This window comes from Amia ocellicauda, chromosome 5 (assembly GCF_036373705.1).
Source record: "Amia ocellicauda isolate fAmiCal2 chromosome 5, fAmiCal2.hap1, whole genome shotgun sequence".
NCBI classification, from domain to species: Eukaryota; Metazoa; Chordata; class Actinopteri; order Amiiformes; family Amiidae; genus Amia; species Amia ocellicauda.
In genome coordinates this window covers 38,964,604-38,982,433 of record NC_089854.1, presented here as the reverse complement: position 1 = coordinate 38,982,433, position 17,830 = coordinate 38,964,604, and the positions used below count along the sequence as shown (strand labels likewise).

The 17,830-nt window shown below is 37.4% G+C and overlaps 1 protein-coding gene across 2 annotated transcripts in view; it reads left to right on the top strand.

Moving 5' to 3' along the window:
• chchd3a (coiled-coil-helix-coiled-coil-helix domain containing 3a) overlaps positions 1 to 17,830 on the top strand; it is a 93,101-nt gene that overhangs the window by 35,992 nt on the left and 39,279 nt on the right. For both annotated transcript variants that reach the window (XM_066705132.1, XM_066705131.1), the window contains exon 4: positions 2,202 to 2,340. In XM_066705132.1, coding sequence (XP_066561229.1) covers positions 2,202 to 2,340 — 139 coding nt within the window. The remainder of the gene's footprint in view (positions 1 to 2,201; positions 2,341 to 17,830) is intronic.

The window sequence follows — 17,830 nt, the reverse complement described above, 5'->3', positions numbered from 1 at the left end:
CCCCCCAACTCTTTGCCAGTTCTCTGAAGCCCACAACTAGCAGTTCAGAGCATTGGAGAATAAACTCATATGTAATTAACAAATGAATCCTCCTGACAGAGACTGGGATTCTAACCTGATATCAAGGCAGTGCCTCGTCCCTCTGATGGCGGCTGTGAAGAGGGGAAGGTTCTTGCTGCAGATGTGACCCTCAGTGCCTAATGAACCATTAGCTTCTGAAATCCAGGCTCTGCTTGTCGGTGATCTTGAGAAGCTAGTGGGTTTATGAGGACTGTACAAGAATTTTGTGTGGGTGTGTGGGGGAGGGTGTGTGCGTGTGCACGTGAAAAATCTTGTACAGTATGGCTGCAATGGAACGAAGGAGCTATGCTGTGTTCACATACAGTAGCACCCAGCTTGCTCTAGATTTTTTTCCACATCAAAGGAAAGAGTTAATTCGCATATTGTAGCAGCAGGTAACACTGGAGAGAGCTGCTGCTCCCCATTACTCTGAGGTGAGGGAAAATGTATTAAAAAAATCCTTCCCATTGAAGTATAAAATTTTGAGCATTAGGAAATTATCTGAGAAGAAAACAGGAGAGATATTGTACAAAGCTAATGATGTGGTGGTTTGCAGTTGTTTAGCTGATGCACACAAAGAGAAGAGATCGTAAAGACTCAATATCATTCCATTCTTCAGCATCATGCTCTACCAATACCCTCAGGAGGGATGACTCGTGGTGTGAAGGTTTTATTTTTATTTTTATGTACAATCATGTCTTTAAGCACAGTGTCAGGCTTAATCTAAAGTATTTAAGTCTGAAAGGAGAACAGTGGGTCTAGGCCTGAACCTCACCGGCTTACAGTGTTGTAGCATGAGATTTACAAGAGAAGATTGAAAACTATTGAGGTGGGAACAATTGATTAAATTCACCAAGTGAACCTGTTGCTGGTCTGCAAATTATAATTTTAGATTGTATTCATTGGCGTATCATTTGTACATTTAAGTACATTCATTTCTCATGTTTTTACAATCTGCTTGAATCATGACTCATGTAGAGCATATTTTTAGTTTAAACATTCTGGAAAAAAATGTAAACAAGATGTGTAATGTTTCCCAAGAATGCAAACAACAATTCAAATCTATAGATGTTAATAACTCATCATGCCATTTGAAAAAGAAAAAATAATGTGATACAAACCTTTTCTGTCATCCCCCCCCAAATAATTTGTTTTATACATTTTCCACCTACTTTTAAATTGATAGTGAAAATTAGACAGACGGATTGGTTTTTCACTGTGATGGAGCTCAAAAGTTAAATCCCATTGGGCTTGAATTGCAACCCAGTAGAAATAAAATCGCATTACATGAACAAATATGTAGGTGGAGAAAAATAAGTAATTACTAGGATACCCAACTTAATTACAGAGCAACCGTTCAATATGAAATAATTTTAATTTGTTATTCTGAGAAAAGTTCTCCGTTCCCATTGTCAGCTTTTGGTGGTAGTTTATGATAAATTGACTGTCCCACACAAACACATACACACATGTATATATTTTACACACAAATGTACATACATAGTCTGTGACTGTCAACTATATATATAGTTTATATCACATAGTTTGCCCCAAGAATCAAGGTGCTTGGTTTATGGCAAATGTGTTGCTAAGCAACTGCAAAAGCTCTGTACTAAAATTATCCAGATTCTTGAATCTTTTCTTTCCAATGAGCTGTAATAGTTAAAACATGCTTTAAATTGCAAATTTTGGTCTTGTCAGTATTGAACTGATATTTAATGCTTCCACGTTGTCTTTTGTTTTCTTAATTTTGTCGATTATTGTATTGTGAGCAAATTATCTTTGTATACAATTTTTATTTCATTGATAGTGTTTAATACTGTGCAAGTCTCTCATAGGTTATAGACAAACAATCTGAGGAAGGCAGTTCATTAGATTTCATTGTCAATCCTAAAATGACAGCCTGATAAAAAAAAACCATGTACCTTTCATTCATTTTGAAGAAGTGCCTGAAAAGGAAAAGATAATGAAATGTCATTTGTGAGTTTCTAAATGTAAAACTTTTGTCTATATTACATTTTGTGTACACTCTCTTTCTTTCTAATAACTTCATCAGAACATCAGAAACATTATGTGAAAGTTTCCGTGTTTAAAATTCTTAAAAAAAAAATCTCTCTCCTTTGTCTGTTCTTTTTGAAAAGGCTGGAACAGGATAAATCTTTTGTTCGTGACGAAATTGGCAAAGCACTGGTGAGGGAGCGTGCGGCCGCGGAGGACAGCAGAGCCATCCTGCGGGAAAGAGTGGCTGCAGAGGACGAGCGTCTGAAAGCCAAGCGCTTCGTAAGTACATACGGCTACTATACTATACTGTACCATGGTTCACGCTGTTCTGCCGAACATACTGAGCAGTATTCTCAAGAGTGAGCCACATAGAAACTTCTGTAAAGTGAGTGGCACAAAATGGGGTATTTTAATCGCCAACTGTCTTGTTTGAATTCTTTCATCACCCCCAATAAAAGTTAATTATAAAAATATAAATCTTTTCAATTGAACGTTTCTCAGGATTTGTAATCTAAAAATGTGGTGTTTGTGTATACAGTGAGGGGAAAAAAGTATTTGATCCCCTGCTGATTTTGTACGTTTGCCCACTGACAAAGAAATGATCAGTCTATAATTTTAATGGTAGGTGTATTTTAACAGTGAGAGACAGAATAACAACAAAAAAATCCAGAAAAACGCATTTCAAAAAAGTTATAAATTGATTTGCATGTTAATGAGGGAAATAAGTATTTGACCCCTTCGACTTAGTACTTGGTATCAAAACCCTTGTTGGCAAATCACAGAGGTCAGACGTTTCTTGTAGTTGGCCACCAGGTTTGCACACATCTCAGGAGGGATTTTGTCCCACTCCTCTTTGCAGATCCTCTCCAAGTCATTAAGGTTTCGAGGCTGACGTTTGGCAACTCGAACCTTCAGCTCCCTCCACAGATTTTCTATGGGATTAAGGTCTGGAGACTGGCTAGGCCACTCCAGGACCTTAATGTGCTTCTTCTTGAGCCACTCCTTTGTTGCTCTGGCTGTGTATTTTGGGTCATTGTCATGCTGGAATACCCATCCACGGCCCATTTTCAATGCCCTGGCTGAGGGAAGGAGGTTCTCACCCAAGATTTGACGGTACGTGGCCCCGTCCATCGTCCCTTTGATGCGGTGCAGTTGTCCTGTCCCCTTAACAGAAAAACACTCCCAAAGCATAATGTTTCCACCTCCATGTTTGACGGTGGGGATGGTGTTCTTGGGGTCATAGGCAGCATTCCTCCTCCTCCAAACACGGCGATGCCAAAGAGCTCGATTTTGGTCTCATCTGACCACAACACTTTCACCCAGTTCTCCTCTGAATCATTCAGATGTTCACTGGCAAACTTCAGACGGGCCTGTACATGTGCTTTCTTGAGCAGGGGGACCTTGCGGGCGCTGCAGGATTTCAGTCCTTCACGGCGTAGTGTGTTACCAACTGTTTTCTTGGTGACTATGGTCCCAGCTGCCTTGAGATCATTAACAAGATCCTCCCGTGTAGTTCTGGGCTGATTCCTCACCGTTCTCATGATCATTGAAACTCCACGAGGTGAGATCTTGCATGGAGCCCCAGACCGAGGGAGACTGACAGTTATTTTGTGTTTCTTCCATTTGCGAATAATCGCACCAACTGTTGTCACCTTCTCACCAAGCTGCTTGGCGATGGTCTTGTAGCCCATTCCAGCCTTGTGTAGGTCTACAATCTTGTCCCTGACATCCTTTGACAGCTCTTTGGTCTTGGCCATGTGGAGAGTTTGGAATCTGATTGATTGATTGCTTCTGTGGACAGGTGTCTTTTATACAGTTAACGAGCTGAGATTAGGAGCACTCCCTTTAAGAGAGTGCTCCTAATCTCAGCTCGTTACCTGTATAAAAGACACCTGGGAGCCAGAAATCTTGCTGATTGATAGGGGATCAAATACTTATTTCCCTCATTAACATGCAAATCAATTTATAACTTTTTTGAAATGCGTTTTTCTGGATTTTTTTGCTGTTATTCTGTCTCTCTCTGTTAAAATACACCAACCATTAAAATTATAGACTGATCATTTCTTTGTCAGTGGGCAAATGTACAAAATCAGCAGGGGATCAAATACTTTTTTCCCCTCACTGTGTGTGTGTGTGTGTGTGTGTGTGTGTATGTATATATATAATATATATATATATATATACACACACACAGTACTGTGTAAACGTTTTAGTCAGGTGTGAAAAAGTGCTGTAAAGTAAGAATGCTTCCAAGAGTACACATGTTAATAGATTATATTGATCAATTAACTGCAAAGTGAGTGAACAGAAGAAAAATCTAAATCAAATCCATATTTGGTGTGACCACCCTTTGCCTTCAAAACAGCATCAGTTCTTCCAGGTACACTTGCACAAAGTCAGGGATTTTGTAGGCATATAGTCAGGTGTTTGATTAAACAATTATACCAAACAGGTGCTAATGATCATCAATTCAATATGTAGGTTGAAACACAATCATTAACTGAAACAGAAACAGCTGTGTAGGAGGAATAAAACTGGGTGAGGAACAGCCAAACTCAGCTAACAAGGTGAGGCTGCTGAAGACAGTTTACTGTCAAAAGTCATACACCATGGCAAGACTGAGCACAGCAACAAGACACAAGGTAGTTCTACTGCATCGGCAAGATTACTCCCAGGCAGAAATTTCAAGGCAGACAGGGGTTTCCAGATGTGCTGTCCAAGCTCTTTTGAAGAAGAACAAAGAAACGGGCAATGTTGAGGACCGTAGATGCAGTGGTTGGCCAAGAAAATGTAATACAGCAGATGAAAGACACATCATGCTTACTTCCCTTCACAATCGGAAGATGTCCATCAGTGCCATCAGCTCAGAATTGGCAGAAAACAGTGGGACCCTGGTACACCCATCTACTGTCCGGAGAAGTCTGGTCAGAAGTGGCCTTCATGGAAGACTTTCGGCCAAAATGTCATACCTCCGACGTGGCAACAAGGTCAAGCGACTCAACTATGCACGAAAACACAGGAACTTGGGTACAGAAACATGGCAGCAGGTGCTCTGGACTGAGGAGTCAAAATTTGAAATATCTGACTGTAGCAGAAGGCAGTCTGTTCACTGAAGGGCTGGAGAGCGGTACACAAATGAGTGTCTGCAGGCAACAGTGAAGCATGGTGGAGGTTCCTTGTAAGTTTGGGGCTGCATTTCTGCAATTGGAATTTGGTCAGAATGAATGGTGTCCTCAGTGCTGAGAAGTACAGGCAGATACTTATCCATCATGCAATACCATCAGGGAGGCATCTGATTGGCCCCAAATTTATTCTGCAGCATGACAATGACCCCAAACATACAACGGAAGTCATTAATAATTATCTTCAGCGTAAAGAAGAACAAGGAGTCCTGGAAGTGATGGTATGGCCCCCACAGAGCCTTGATCTCAACATCATTGAGTCTGTCTGGGATTACATGAAGAGAGAGAAGCAACTGAGGCTGCCTAAATCCACAGAAGACCTGTGGTTAGTTTTCCAAGATGAACTGTGTGTGATGTGTGTGTGTGTGTGTGTGTGTGTGTGTATATGTATGTATATGTATTATATACGTGTGTGTGTGTGTGTATATATATATATATATATATATATATATATAGATATATATAGATATATATAGATATATATATAGATATATATATTCGTTGAACTTGCCTCAAACCCCTTGCCCAAGATGGTTTATCAGCATGCTATAATTTTGAATGATGACAAATGTCTGATGTCAGGGGATGTTAAAAAAGAAAAATCTATACCCGAGTCTGAACAAAGGGTCATTTCTATTACCACTTTCTAATAGCAGCCTGGCATTTACTGTGCAGGTGAAGCAGGCAATGCAGCTGAACCCTTTAAAAACAGCCATCATTAAGGCAAGGTGTGAGGTATCGTGTAGAAGCTGACACACAAACTTTTGTCACAGGAACCCGAGAAAACGGTTGCTTGTGTAAGCAGAAGGGAGCTGAATCCTTGAATCTGGCTGTGACATGGCGCACGGCTCGCAGCCCCAGCAGCTCTCTGCAATTACATGGCAGACACGGGAAATTTGCATGCTATATGGACTTAACCCGGCTTAATTATGTAGGACTTGGCTTCCGTTTAGACTTCGAATCAAAAATAAACCGTCTCCGTGAGGGAGCCGGACAAACCCAACCAAGGAAAATGGCTAATAACAAACTAAAGGAACAAGTCCCAATGGACCAACCGAACTCTTTTCTTGGGGCTCTTCAGCACTCGGGTTCTTTCCATCTCCTTTTCGCTCTGTGACTGCCTCTCTTTTCAGCGCTCCCTGTCGCGGTGTTGGGTAAAACCACAGCTGTTAATAGAAGGGAGGCATGGGGGGCGGATCAGCTGATCAGATCCCGCACAGGTGGGCTTCTGTTAGTTCTCCCACAGATTCCCCAAACCACTACTATCGATTCGTATGTCAGAGATATCAATGTCTTCTTTTACAAATCCGGTTCATTCTGTGTTTGAGGAGGGGCTGCGGAATAATTAGCTACCTGAAACATCAGTACCTCTAAGTAGTAACATCTATAAAGAAAATCATAATAAAAAAAATAGGTAGCCTTACTTACTTGTCAGGCTGTGTTGAAATATATAGGTTTTCACATCCTTCTTTTAATCATATGTTAATGAGGATTCCTGATTAATTAAATAGCTGTAATTAATTCTGTCAGCCTTCATTCATGTCCATAGTGAAAATCCTATAGATGAAAAAAGAAAAAATCTATGAATAGTTTAAAACAAGACTGATCGCTTGTCGTTACTCTACTTGTAAGCATATGGTAAGGGTGGCTTCATTGTGCCGTACTATAGAAGGCAGATTTACTAGGTGAGCTAAAGAGTCCATCCCCAGGAGAGTATAAAGTGTTTACAAACGTATGATATTGATTACAAACCTCATTTAGCACATTCATCATTTTAATAGAAAAATTAGTCATTTTTAGATGATTTTAGGCACACAGCCTGAGGTTCAACACATCACTGTTCTGTTACTCTACAAAATGTAAGCTTGTCAGCACCAGGAGTAGTAAACATTTTTTCTTTACCTTACTGTAATAGAAGCAGTGGAACTACCTTTTTCAAGTTTTATTGGACAGTTTTTCTTTTAGAATTTATGGTTTTGCATGCACATCCCCAGTGATATTTATGGTGTTCATAACTTCATAGCTCTCTTTCGATCTAACCAGCTGCATTGTTGACTCTATTCGCACAGTTATACGCTGAACTTAACTCCCTGTATTTTCTATCTTATTTCGTTTAAGGGAATTGTATATAAGACACTTGTATTTATGCCACTACTGGAAACGCTCATTCTTTCATTATAAACCATGTAAAATGTCAGCGTTTTATTTGTATTTCTCTTCCATCTGTTAATAAATTAATAACCAGCACTTGCTTAACATCAATACATACTCGGGTGTGTATAGGGTAACCATATTGATCCATAGTCCCTAGGAAGCTTTGAGACGGGACACGGTTTTCAAATCAGCTTTTAAATAGATAGATAAGGCAGCCTCACATTCTTCTTATTTGAGAATTGTTACTTATTTACCCTGCGCATCAATTATAAAAACAAATAAATGCTTATTATATATGTGTGTATATATACATGTGCTTTTGTCGGTTTTCTTTTGAAGTAAGACCTCCATCAGTTTCATTCTGGAGGGACATTTTAAGTGATTTCTGAATGTAAACACGAGCTTGTCATTTCAGAGGCTTTGGATACTTGCTCCTGAAAGTACCAAAAGCATCAAAGGAAGTGACCTTGTGACCTCTAGCACAGATGCAACATAGATGTATCTGTATCTCCATCTATATACCTGTACCTATATAATACACACATACAGTAAATGGTACAACTCCTTTACTCTAATTGTAGATGTTTTAAATGTCCTGAAAAGTGTTTAAAATGGCCCCATTCACCACGGTCCATAGCAAAATGTTAAGTTTTTCTTTAACATGTTGGCCTTCATACAAAGCCTTTTGTGTTTGATGGATACATTCATGTTGAACAGCAGTTTTCAATGGAATTCACCTTTATGGAAGGACACCTTGAGTTTTACACTTGTATTAGTGTAGAGCAAGATCAAGATGGAAAGCTTCGGGGAAAGGAAAATCCACATTAAATGAGGTTAACATGAGGAATTCATTGCACACATCTAAAGTTTTCAAAACTTTATACTTTTTCTAGAATCTATTCATAGTCTGTTCTTTTTTTCTTTCAGTAGACTGTTTAAAGCTTGTCTTCTTAAGTGAATATGAAAAGAGTGAAGGTCTCTTGTGGGATTTAAGTACTTCTGAGCTTTTTTATCTGCTTCTTAAAAACCTACTTTCAGCTCATTGTTGGTAACTGGACTATTAGCATCCTTTAAACAGTAATAGCCTCCAAGGAGCCAAAAATGGTAAAATCAAGCAGTGAAAGAACACGGAAATATGCAAATTGGAGTCCCACACATCCTAGTCTTTTAAAGCAAAGGAGCGTGGAGGTTGCAAAATGTTTGATTTTTTACTCTTCAAACTGCTTTGCTGTCGTTTTGTTTTAATACGTTTGTGGATGTTGTGAAGGGTCCCTTCCAAAACATCTGTTCATTTTAATTGGAAAGAGCCTGTTGTATTAATGTCTGCCAAAAACATGTTGAATCTTGCTTAAATATTTAGGCAGTGTTAAACAACATGGGAATTTCTTTTTGGTCCTAAATCTGTAATCAAAATTGAAACCATATTCTTATTACAACAAAAGCACTTCAGGATTTAAGCTTTATCAACCTCCATCTTGCTCTTTGTGTGTACCTTCGCCAAGCAGATTGATAACTACAGTACATAAGAGGTTAGAAGTGAAGATCAATTAAATGTGTTCTGTATGTGTGCATGTTGTATTCATTCTTTGTCACGGTGGTTCAAGGCAGTAGATTTCACTTGCCTTTTTGATGACTAATAATATACAGTAAATGGGACACAACACTTTGATCATTGTCAAGTCCTTATAAATGTATGAGTCTCCCCTCATTTTTATTTCTATTATAACGCACTTGATTGTATTTTATTTTATTTTTGGTTCATTTAAACAAAACCAGCATCAAACTAAACATCAATATGATCCATAATGTATAATATGTGGTTACCCAGTATTGTGGTGTCTGCCTAGGTGTAATGCTCACCTTCTTGTGTTGCTTGGCCGGCCCACTAGCCCAACCCTGATAGACCACAGTGTCAATCCATGACCTGGACAGGATTTATCTTTTTAATTTGCTATGTTACTAAGTCATTCAATAAGAAATATGTCTCCTTTAACCTTTATTTTACAGGTTGGTAAAAGTTGGGGGATGCTAGTTGATAATAATGCTGAGCTGAGACTCCAGACTTTCTCAAAGGCAGTGCTTAGGTGATCTGAAGTCATGGCAATTTATTTTTCAAGCAAAGTCAGCTTGTGTAACATCTGCCAGCTTGAAGTAAACCTAATTGTTTGATTTAAAAAGATACAAAACTGCAAAGAAACTGAGGTGACAATCGGATGTATTTGGCTTTGTTACCAGGAAATCCCTGCCACTACTGACATAAACAAACAAAATTAAATTAAAAGCAATAAGCAATAAGATTTGCATATTTTCTCCAAATACTTTTATTGAAACTCCAAATTGTAAAGGTTAAAGGCCAAACATACCATCACCATCACATGTAGTAATGTGTCCTACCTTGGTCCTAATACAGCATATAAAATATTTACAGACAAAAGTAAAATCTATTGATCAGCATGCATTTTGTCAGGGCCACTTTTCCTGAAGGGAATTGACTGAATAGTAAGATCAGAAGTGCTCTTAACACCCTAGAGATTTTAGAATGAGCATCCTTTAAATAAAAAGTTCCAGGTGTCTATTTACAGATTATGTAGTATTGTGCAGATCTAGTATTGTCTATACTAGACTCTGGGGACCTTGGAAGCAACTACATTCTGTTTGCCGAGCAGCACAGCAGCAGCTGAATGAGACATTGTCAGATTGTCCTTATAAATGACACAATACTAATTTTACAAGCAGATTAAAATATGTTCTTCTGACAGAAAGCATTATATGAAAAAAATTAAAATCCCTTCAGCTATGACAAGTCCACTCCAGAGGACCTGAAAGGTTGCCGAGTCTGTAAGCCTGGCTCTGTGATCCAGTGAAATATTGATTGTATTGCAGTCAAAATCCACTGCACATTTCAGCCAATTCCAATGCATCATTTACAATGGAACAATATTAACATTTTTTCTTAAACCTTCTAGTGAAAGCAGAGTATTCCAATTGAACTCTGGGTATGTATTTGCAATGTGATGACATCTGATATAAATAATCCAGACAGATCAGAAAATGGAGGCAATACTGAAATTATTAAATGATGAATGCATGTATTGGACAATTTTAGTGTCATACTTTATTATTAGTGTAATGTTCTTTAATTAACTTAAGAGGTTTCTTATTGGAATAGGAACCAATCATTGGTTCCATAACACAAATTTGTTGTGTGTTGTTTTTTATGTAGGGGGGATTCTTTACGTGATGATTGATAGAAACAAGTCTGAAGGTACTTGCATTCAGATAAAAGTGTAATTTCAGAGATTCTTATAATTCTTATATACTCTCCACTCGAAAGAATACTCTCATATCTCATGAGAGGTCTGATGATTCGCATAATGCAAAAGAACCAAACCCATTTATATCTTAGCTGCATAATGGCCTTTATGACATCACTTGAGTCATCTGAAATTTGCTGAGATCACTAAACACATTTGGCAGAATCTGTTGATTTATGATGCGGTTTGTTGTCTGACCTGCCCATTCCATAATTTGCTCCTTATTCTTTGATTATGAGAAACGCATGACTTTGCATGCTGCCAGCGCCTACATACTGTCATGGAGTGTCATACAATGAGTGTCTTTGTTAGTATTCTTATTCATAGAGCCTGTGTAAAAGAGTAATGTCTCCCACAGACAGTAGCGCATTTATCTGAGAAGTTCGTATGTGGTTCATCTCAGCCCAAAGTTATTCTCCTGTATATTGTTTGTATTTGATTTAATTTTTTTATCAATAATATTATAATATCTTCACTGCCAGCACAGAGGACAGCTGGTCACTCTCTGCATCTTTGTCCCTTGTACATGCCCTGTTACATGCTTTTCTTTTCCTGGGTTTTCAGTTGCTAAGGGACAGATTTGTTCTTTACCTCTAAAGAAATACATTTGTATCTCTTCATCCTCAGGGTTCATCTTTTACTCATTTGAACACCGCCCCGCTTCTCTTGGCCTCGGTCACATGCCTTCAAAGTCTGCTGCTCTTAAACGGTCAAACCTAACTCTAGACACTGCCTGTCAAGTTTTTCAAATATATAGGCCTACGTAAAAAGGAAAACCATGTTGTGGGCACATTCCCCAAGAGATAGTCACCTCTGTCCTCACTCTGCCTTGGTAGCTTGAAAAGAGCAAATCGATACAGACAGCAGCTCTTTTAAAAGACATGCTCAACATGGCTATTTTACATTAAAAGATGAAGCTAAACGTTGCAGGAAAACAGTTAAACAGGTTAAACTTCAGCGTAGTGCAAGGGGTTAATAAATTAAAAAGGTTATTCTGTTTTCTGCTCCTACACTACTAAGCAATTGGCATGAATTATAGGGGAAGGGAAGTGATACCTTGTTGTGTGTTATTCCTTGCTCCATCCTTTTGAAATGGGGCTTCTTTAAATAGATTTGAGTTTTAGCCAATAATTATTATTTAAATGGAATTAAAAAAACTCTTGTCTCTGTAAAGGCCTTGCTGGGTTATGATATCTCCTGCTGTGGTGTAGTTTTAATGTCATCTTGAGATGCTTAACATATTTTCCCTCACAGTCCAAATGGTGAATCTCTCCATCAACACAGGACACCCATCCGTCTGTTGTTTTAGAGCTACGTGTGCATGTATGTGTACGTTTTTAGGATGAGTGCAGTCCTATTCATAACTCAAATGCAGTGGATTTGGTTCCAGCAGGATGAAAACTGTGTCTCAGCCTTTTGCCTCAGAGACGTGTCTTGTTCCGGTGCTGCTGCCTCTCTCCTGTGGCCCGTGCAGTGTTAATCAATGGGTAAAACTTGGAGCAGGTTGTGGTAGTTAATGGTCTTGAGCATTGGCTAACTGGCATAAGCTGGAAAATATATTATGGATTTCTAAGCATCTGTCGCATTCATTCATCTTTAGCATGCTTTCCGAGCTGTTTAGCATTTGTTTCTCTGTATAAAGGGGAGTTCTGGGAAAGGCTGGTTTAATAAATAGCTGCTTCTCCTGAACTCAATAATCCAGACAGATCAGAAAATTTAAGAGCCAATACTGAAATGATAAATACATTTAGTGGACAGTTTCTGTGTCGTTTTATGCCTCATACTTATTATTAATTTAATGTACTTTAATTATACCATACAATTTCACAATGGGAATCTGGCAGTAAATTATTCCTGGGGAATGCTTATTGTTCCACTTTGAAACATCTATTATTCATTTATTTTACTTTTAGTAGACATCTATAACTGTACTTTATTAATATTGCATTAAAGCAAATGATTGAGAATGTGGTAAGTGGCTAAATGCATAGTTACCCTTTGACACTCCTAGTGCAAAAAAAAAAAAAACAGAAAGCCAAACAACTCAAACGTTATGTTTCTTATTGATTTTGAAGCCTCACCATAAAGACAATCTATGCGAGACAGCTGTGCAACCAGAAAGCATATTTCAGTCGAAAGATGGATGGACTTTTGCTTGGTCCTGACAGCACTCTCAGAAAGTTGTGGTTGAAGGCCATGATTCACTGCGTGCATTAATGGGGGATGATACGCCACAGATGGTATCAAGAGATTAACGTGAAGCTGAACGGATCCCTGTGTGTCACCGTGTCGCAGGGCACAGCCAAGGAACCGCATGCCGACTGAGTGGCAGTGTCTTCAGTAGGCCGTAAATTGCTTGAAATGTGCACTGCCCAGAAAAGCAGTTTTTCATTTTCTGGCATAGTATGTTTCATTCATTTTTTTGTAGAGATATATTTTCTGATACAGTTGTTACAATAGACAGGCTTTTATTAAAACACAAATTGTGTAAAAAAAAAAAAAAAAAAAACACCAATATTAAATCTTGAACTCAGATCAGAGTTTGTGTTCTGATTAATTAACTCACAGGGCTGAAGAGTTTGCTTTTTGACTGATACTGACCTTAAAGCTGGCTCAGGCATTGACGCAGAATCGATCAACAATGAGAATGTTTTAGGAGGAAAACAAAGCCAGGGGCAGATATTTCAATCAAAAGGAGTGTGATCAATCTTGAGGGCAGAACGGTGTTTCTGCATGTTTTGTGAAAGGATTTTCGGTTTTAAAAGCAAATGTGCCAAAAAATGGAAAGGGGGGATTCTTTAAACTGTAGGTGAAGTTCTGCATTTCAGTTGATCTCTCTTTATAGAAGCAGCTTATAATACATTGACTATATGGTACTTGTGAAGAAACTTCCTGAAAGAGTAGGGAGAGCAAGCACAATCGCAAAACAACTGAGGTCTCTCGAGTTTTAATTCTGACAGCAATGCATTGGCTAAGTGGTCTCCTGAACTGGTAACATTTGAGTTGAATGCCCCTGTTCAGAATGCAGACTCTATCATCTGATAGCCTTCAGTGTTAAAAATTTTACAAAAAATACTTTGCTAAAGTATTGCTAAACCAAAAATACAACCGCAGTATATTGGTTTTGTATTCCATTATGAGGAAATGGTGTGCAAACTTTTTCCACTGTAATTTAATAGGATAATACTTGTTATATATCCTGCCTTTTCTAAAGAATTTTTTTTCTGAAGATAATTTGAATGCCTAACATTTGGATTATTCAACTAAAATTGAATCATTAATAATCACATGCATGCAACTAATGAGAGGGTGATATAAGAATAGTTTGAATTCTAGAATTGGAAGTGGTACCTTTTACAAGTCATTGAGCTAGGCGGAAAGATATGTGTTAGTTTCTTTGTTAAAATGAAAGCATTCATATTTGGAGGCCAGAATGTATACAGCTGTGAGCAAATGTGTTCTTTCAGTCTTACTATATACTAGGAATATGGAAAAAATGCAGTCATGCTCTACTTTTCATACTAGTGGCTTTGAACACAATCTTATTTTTATAGAATTGGCCTATAGAAAGTGAAAGGCATAACCTGATATTTGCATTAAACATGTTCATAATGATAATTTCTTCCTTTGATACTTTCAATATGGGAAAAAATAAGGTGTGTGAAACAGAAGTCTTCATTAGATAAGTATTACCCCCTTTGCTATGACACTCCTAAATAAGCTCAGGTGCAACCAATTGCCTTCAGAATTCACACAATAAGCTCAATGGAGTCCATCTGTGTGACGTAAAAGTGGTTCTCATGATTTCAGATAAATATACTTGTAAGGTCCCACAGCTGGGTAGTGCATTCAAAGCAAAGTTACTACCATGAAGACCACGGACCATTAAAAACAACTGAAGGATAAAGTTGTGGAAAGGTGCAGGGCAGGGGTATAAAAATAATTCAAAGGCATTGAGTATCCCGTGGAGCACAGTCAATTCGATCATTAAAAAGTGGAAGGTATACGGCATCACCCAGAAACTGCTTAGAGTAGGCCAGCCTCCCAAACCGAGCAGTTGAGTAAGAAGGCAGTGGTCAGAAGTCACCAAGATGCCAATGCCAACTCTGAAAGACCTACAGCATTCTATGGCAGAGATGGCAGTCCATGTGTCAACAATAGCGTTGAGTTACTTCACAAATCTGATCTGTATGGAAAAGTGGCAAGAAAGAAGCCATTTCTGAAAAAAGCTCATGTAAAAATGTACATTGCGACAATGCAGTGGCTTATTAAGAAGAAAGTGAATGTCCTACAGTGACCCAGTCAATGGCCAAACTTAAATCCAATTGAGAATCTGTGGCAAGACTTGAAGATTGCCATTTACCAGTGATCCCCATCCAACTTCTCAGAGCTTGAACAATTTTGCCAAGAAGAATGGGTGAACATTGCACAATCCAGATGTGCAAATCTGGTAGGGTGAATACTTCTCTAACCAAATTTTTTTAATTTTATTTTCATTACATGTTGTTTTACATTAAAAATTATATTGCCTCTTCAAAGTGTTGAATAGATTGTGTAAATCAAAGGAAACAAATCCAATTTAAATGCATACTTCAAAATGTGAAAAAGTCCAAGGGTGTATATACTGAGCACTATCTGTAAAATGCCTGATATAAAGGTGAGGAGGATGTAGAGTTGGGGCTTCCTTTAAAATTATTAGAAAACGTGTCTAGACAGCAGGTACATTTTAAACTTTTCTTGTTGAGTTGTTGGATATGGTTCATGCAGCCGTGGCTATACTAACGAGCACCTGAAGTCTTATTTTATTCTGGGTCACAATAACACTCTTGAGAAGAACCTCTTCCCAGGAATCGCTTGTAAGCCAGTCAGTTTATTTTAAAATGAGGTGTCAGTGGAAGATTTGACATGAACCTGATATGGCTGCTTTATAACAGTGTGGACAGCCTTCATAAGACCCTCGTCTTCTGTTACATGGATGCTGTCCAGTCATTTCAACAACACAGAGAGGAAAAGAGTATGAGATGCATCATTTTTAATATTTCTGTGACTGAAAGAGAAAGAGAGGTTTTATTTTCAACCGTGTGTAAAAAAAAAAAAAAAAAAAGTTTAAATACATGGTAAATTTGCTGAATTTTTATATATGTATTCAATGTCATATACTGTGTAATTAGTGAACATTAGAGACAAATGGATTGATTCAATACACATCTTTTGAAAATACCTGTCTTTTTTTTGATGTTGTTGTGAATATAGCCTTCCTACTTTGAATCCTTAAATTTGAGTGGTCCTTTCACACCTTTGGTAGGATATTTTGTACCCATTTTTGAATTTACACAATCCTTTGAACATGTAGTATATCGTTTATTTTATATATAATAATGCTTATTTCGACAGTTTGCCTGATTATTTATTCTTTTGCATATTTATTAAGAACAATATTTTTCTTTCTTCATTAATGCTCTATGGCAACTGTTTCTTTGATTTAGAGTTTTTTGGGATTCATTGTGCAAAACCTGTATCACATCCCTGAACTTCAGAAACGTATGAAGGTCAATTTTCCTTTTTGAACCTCATTTAGTCTTTTCTAAATACCTTCCACTTATCAACCACTGCTTGATTTAATATGAAAATTATTATTCCTGCATCTTGAAGTTTGTCTATTTTTGGCGTTTCATTTTGTTTTGAGGGTTGTACTTGCTGAAAATTACTTAAATGAAAAGGAAACTAATGAAAAAACTTATGTTAAATTGGAAACATTTACTTTAAATGTTGTTGCACTTAGATACATGCAACTCTCTTTCTGGTAATGGCTTGCAATTTAATTTCAGATGTATTTAAAGAGCCTTGCTGAGTTTCAAATTAGGTGTACTAGAGGTATAAGAACTTTAAAATTTCCATTTGCCTCAGACTTTAGGTTTAAACATTAACATTATTTTAACTGTCCTGTACAGATTGTCATAATTCGTACATTTTTGTTTATCTAATGTAAAAGTTCACATTTCCTTGACATTTTAAATTACAGCACTATCAAGCACTTGGTATTGGATTATTGATTGATTGAGTGATTGATTGATTAATTGATTGATTGGCTGACTCAAGTGAGTTCTGAAATTCAAGTATTCTGTAAAACGGAAATTATCGATTTCAATCCGGAATTTTCTTTTCTGTAAAAAAATATAATTTTGCTGTATTTACAATTACTAAATTGCATATATGATTTTGCCTTTTTATTTAATCTTGTCAATTAAGAGACATTTTATTTTGTATCTTCTCCCCCCCCCCCCCCCCCAATACATAGAACAAGGTAATCTACAGCTATAATTTAATCTTGATTTTAATATAAATAAAAACAATATTTTCCAAAAACATACATCTATTTTATTGATGGTTGCACTGAATATAGTAAATGTGTATTTTTCCGTTTCTCTGGTCTTGGATTTCTTCAACAGATCCCCAGGCTTTTCAGTACAAATGTCTTGGGTGAGAATCCCTTTGGTTTGACATATATAGGATTGATCATTATATCTGCATTATTACATCTTGGCTAATAACTACCAGCCTAAGGCAATGCTGTGTTCTGCCTTGTACTGTCATATAGCCTACTATAATCCCCAGCTCTGGCAGGCGTGAATGAAAATAATTACAAAACTAGGTATCCACACAAAGTATTTTGGGCTCTGTGCAACTTTTACCACAGTGCAAGGTTTTATGCATTTTATTTGTTTGTTTGTTTGTTTAATTTTACAATTAAAAAGCTGGTGTCATCAGAGAACTTCTCATAGATTCCCCACGGAGGTTAAATGAGCCATCTATTTAATTATTTGCCATATTTTCCTGTTAACAATAGCAACTTGTTATTGCTTAAAAAAAAAAAAAATAATAATAATAATTGTTGAAACAGTACTTTGCTACGCACATTATTTATCAAGCTAGCTTGTTGTATTGTTTTAAAAGAACATACTATCAAATCCCCCAGCCTTTGCCCTCAGCCAACAAAAAAACACATACACTAAAACAGGTGAAAATGGAAGTGGCCCTTTCCCAATTTCTCCCTAAATGGGAGGGCTGGTGTGTTTGATTATTTGTCTCCTTCTGTCACTGATTACAACATTTTTGCCT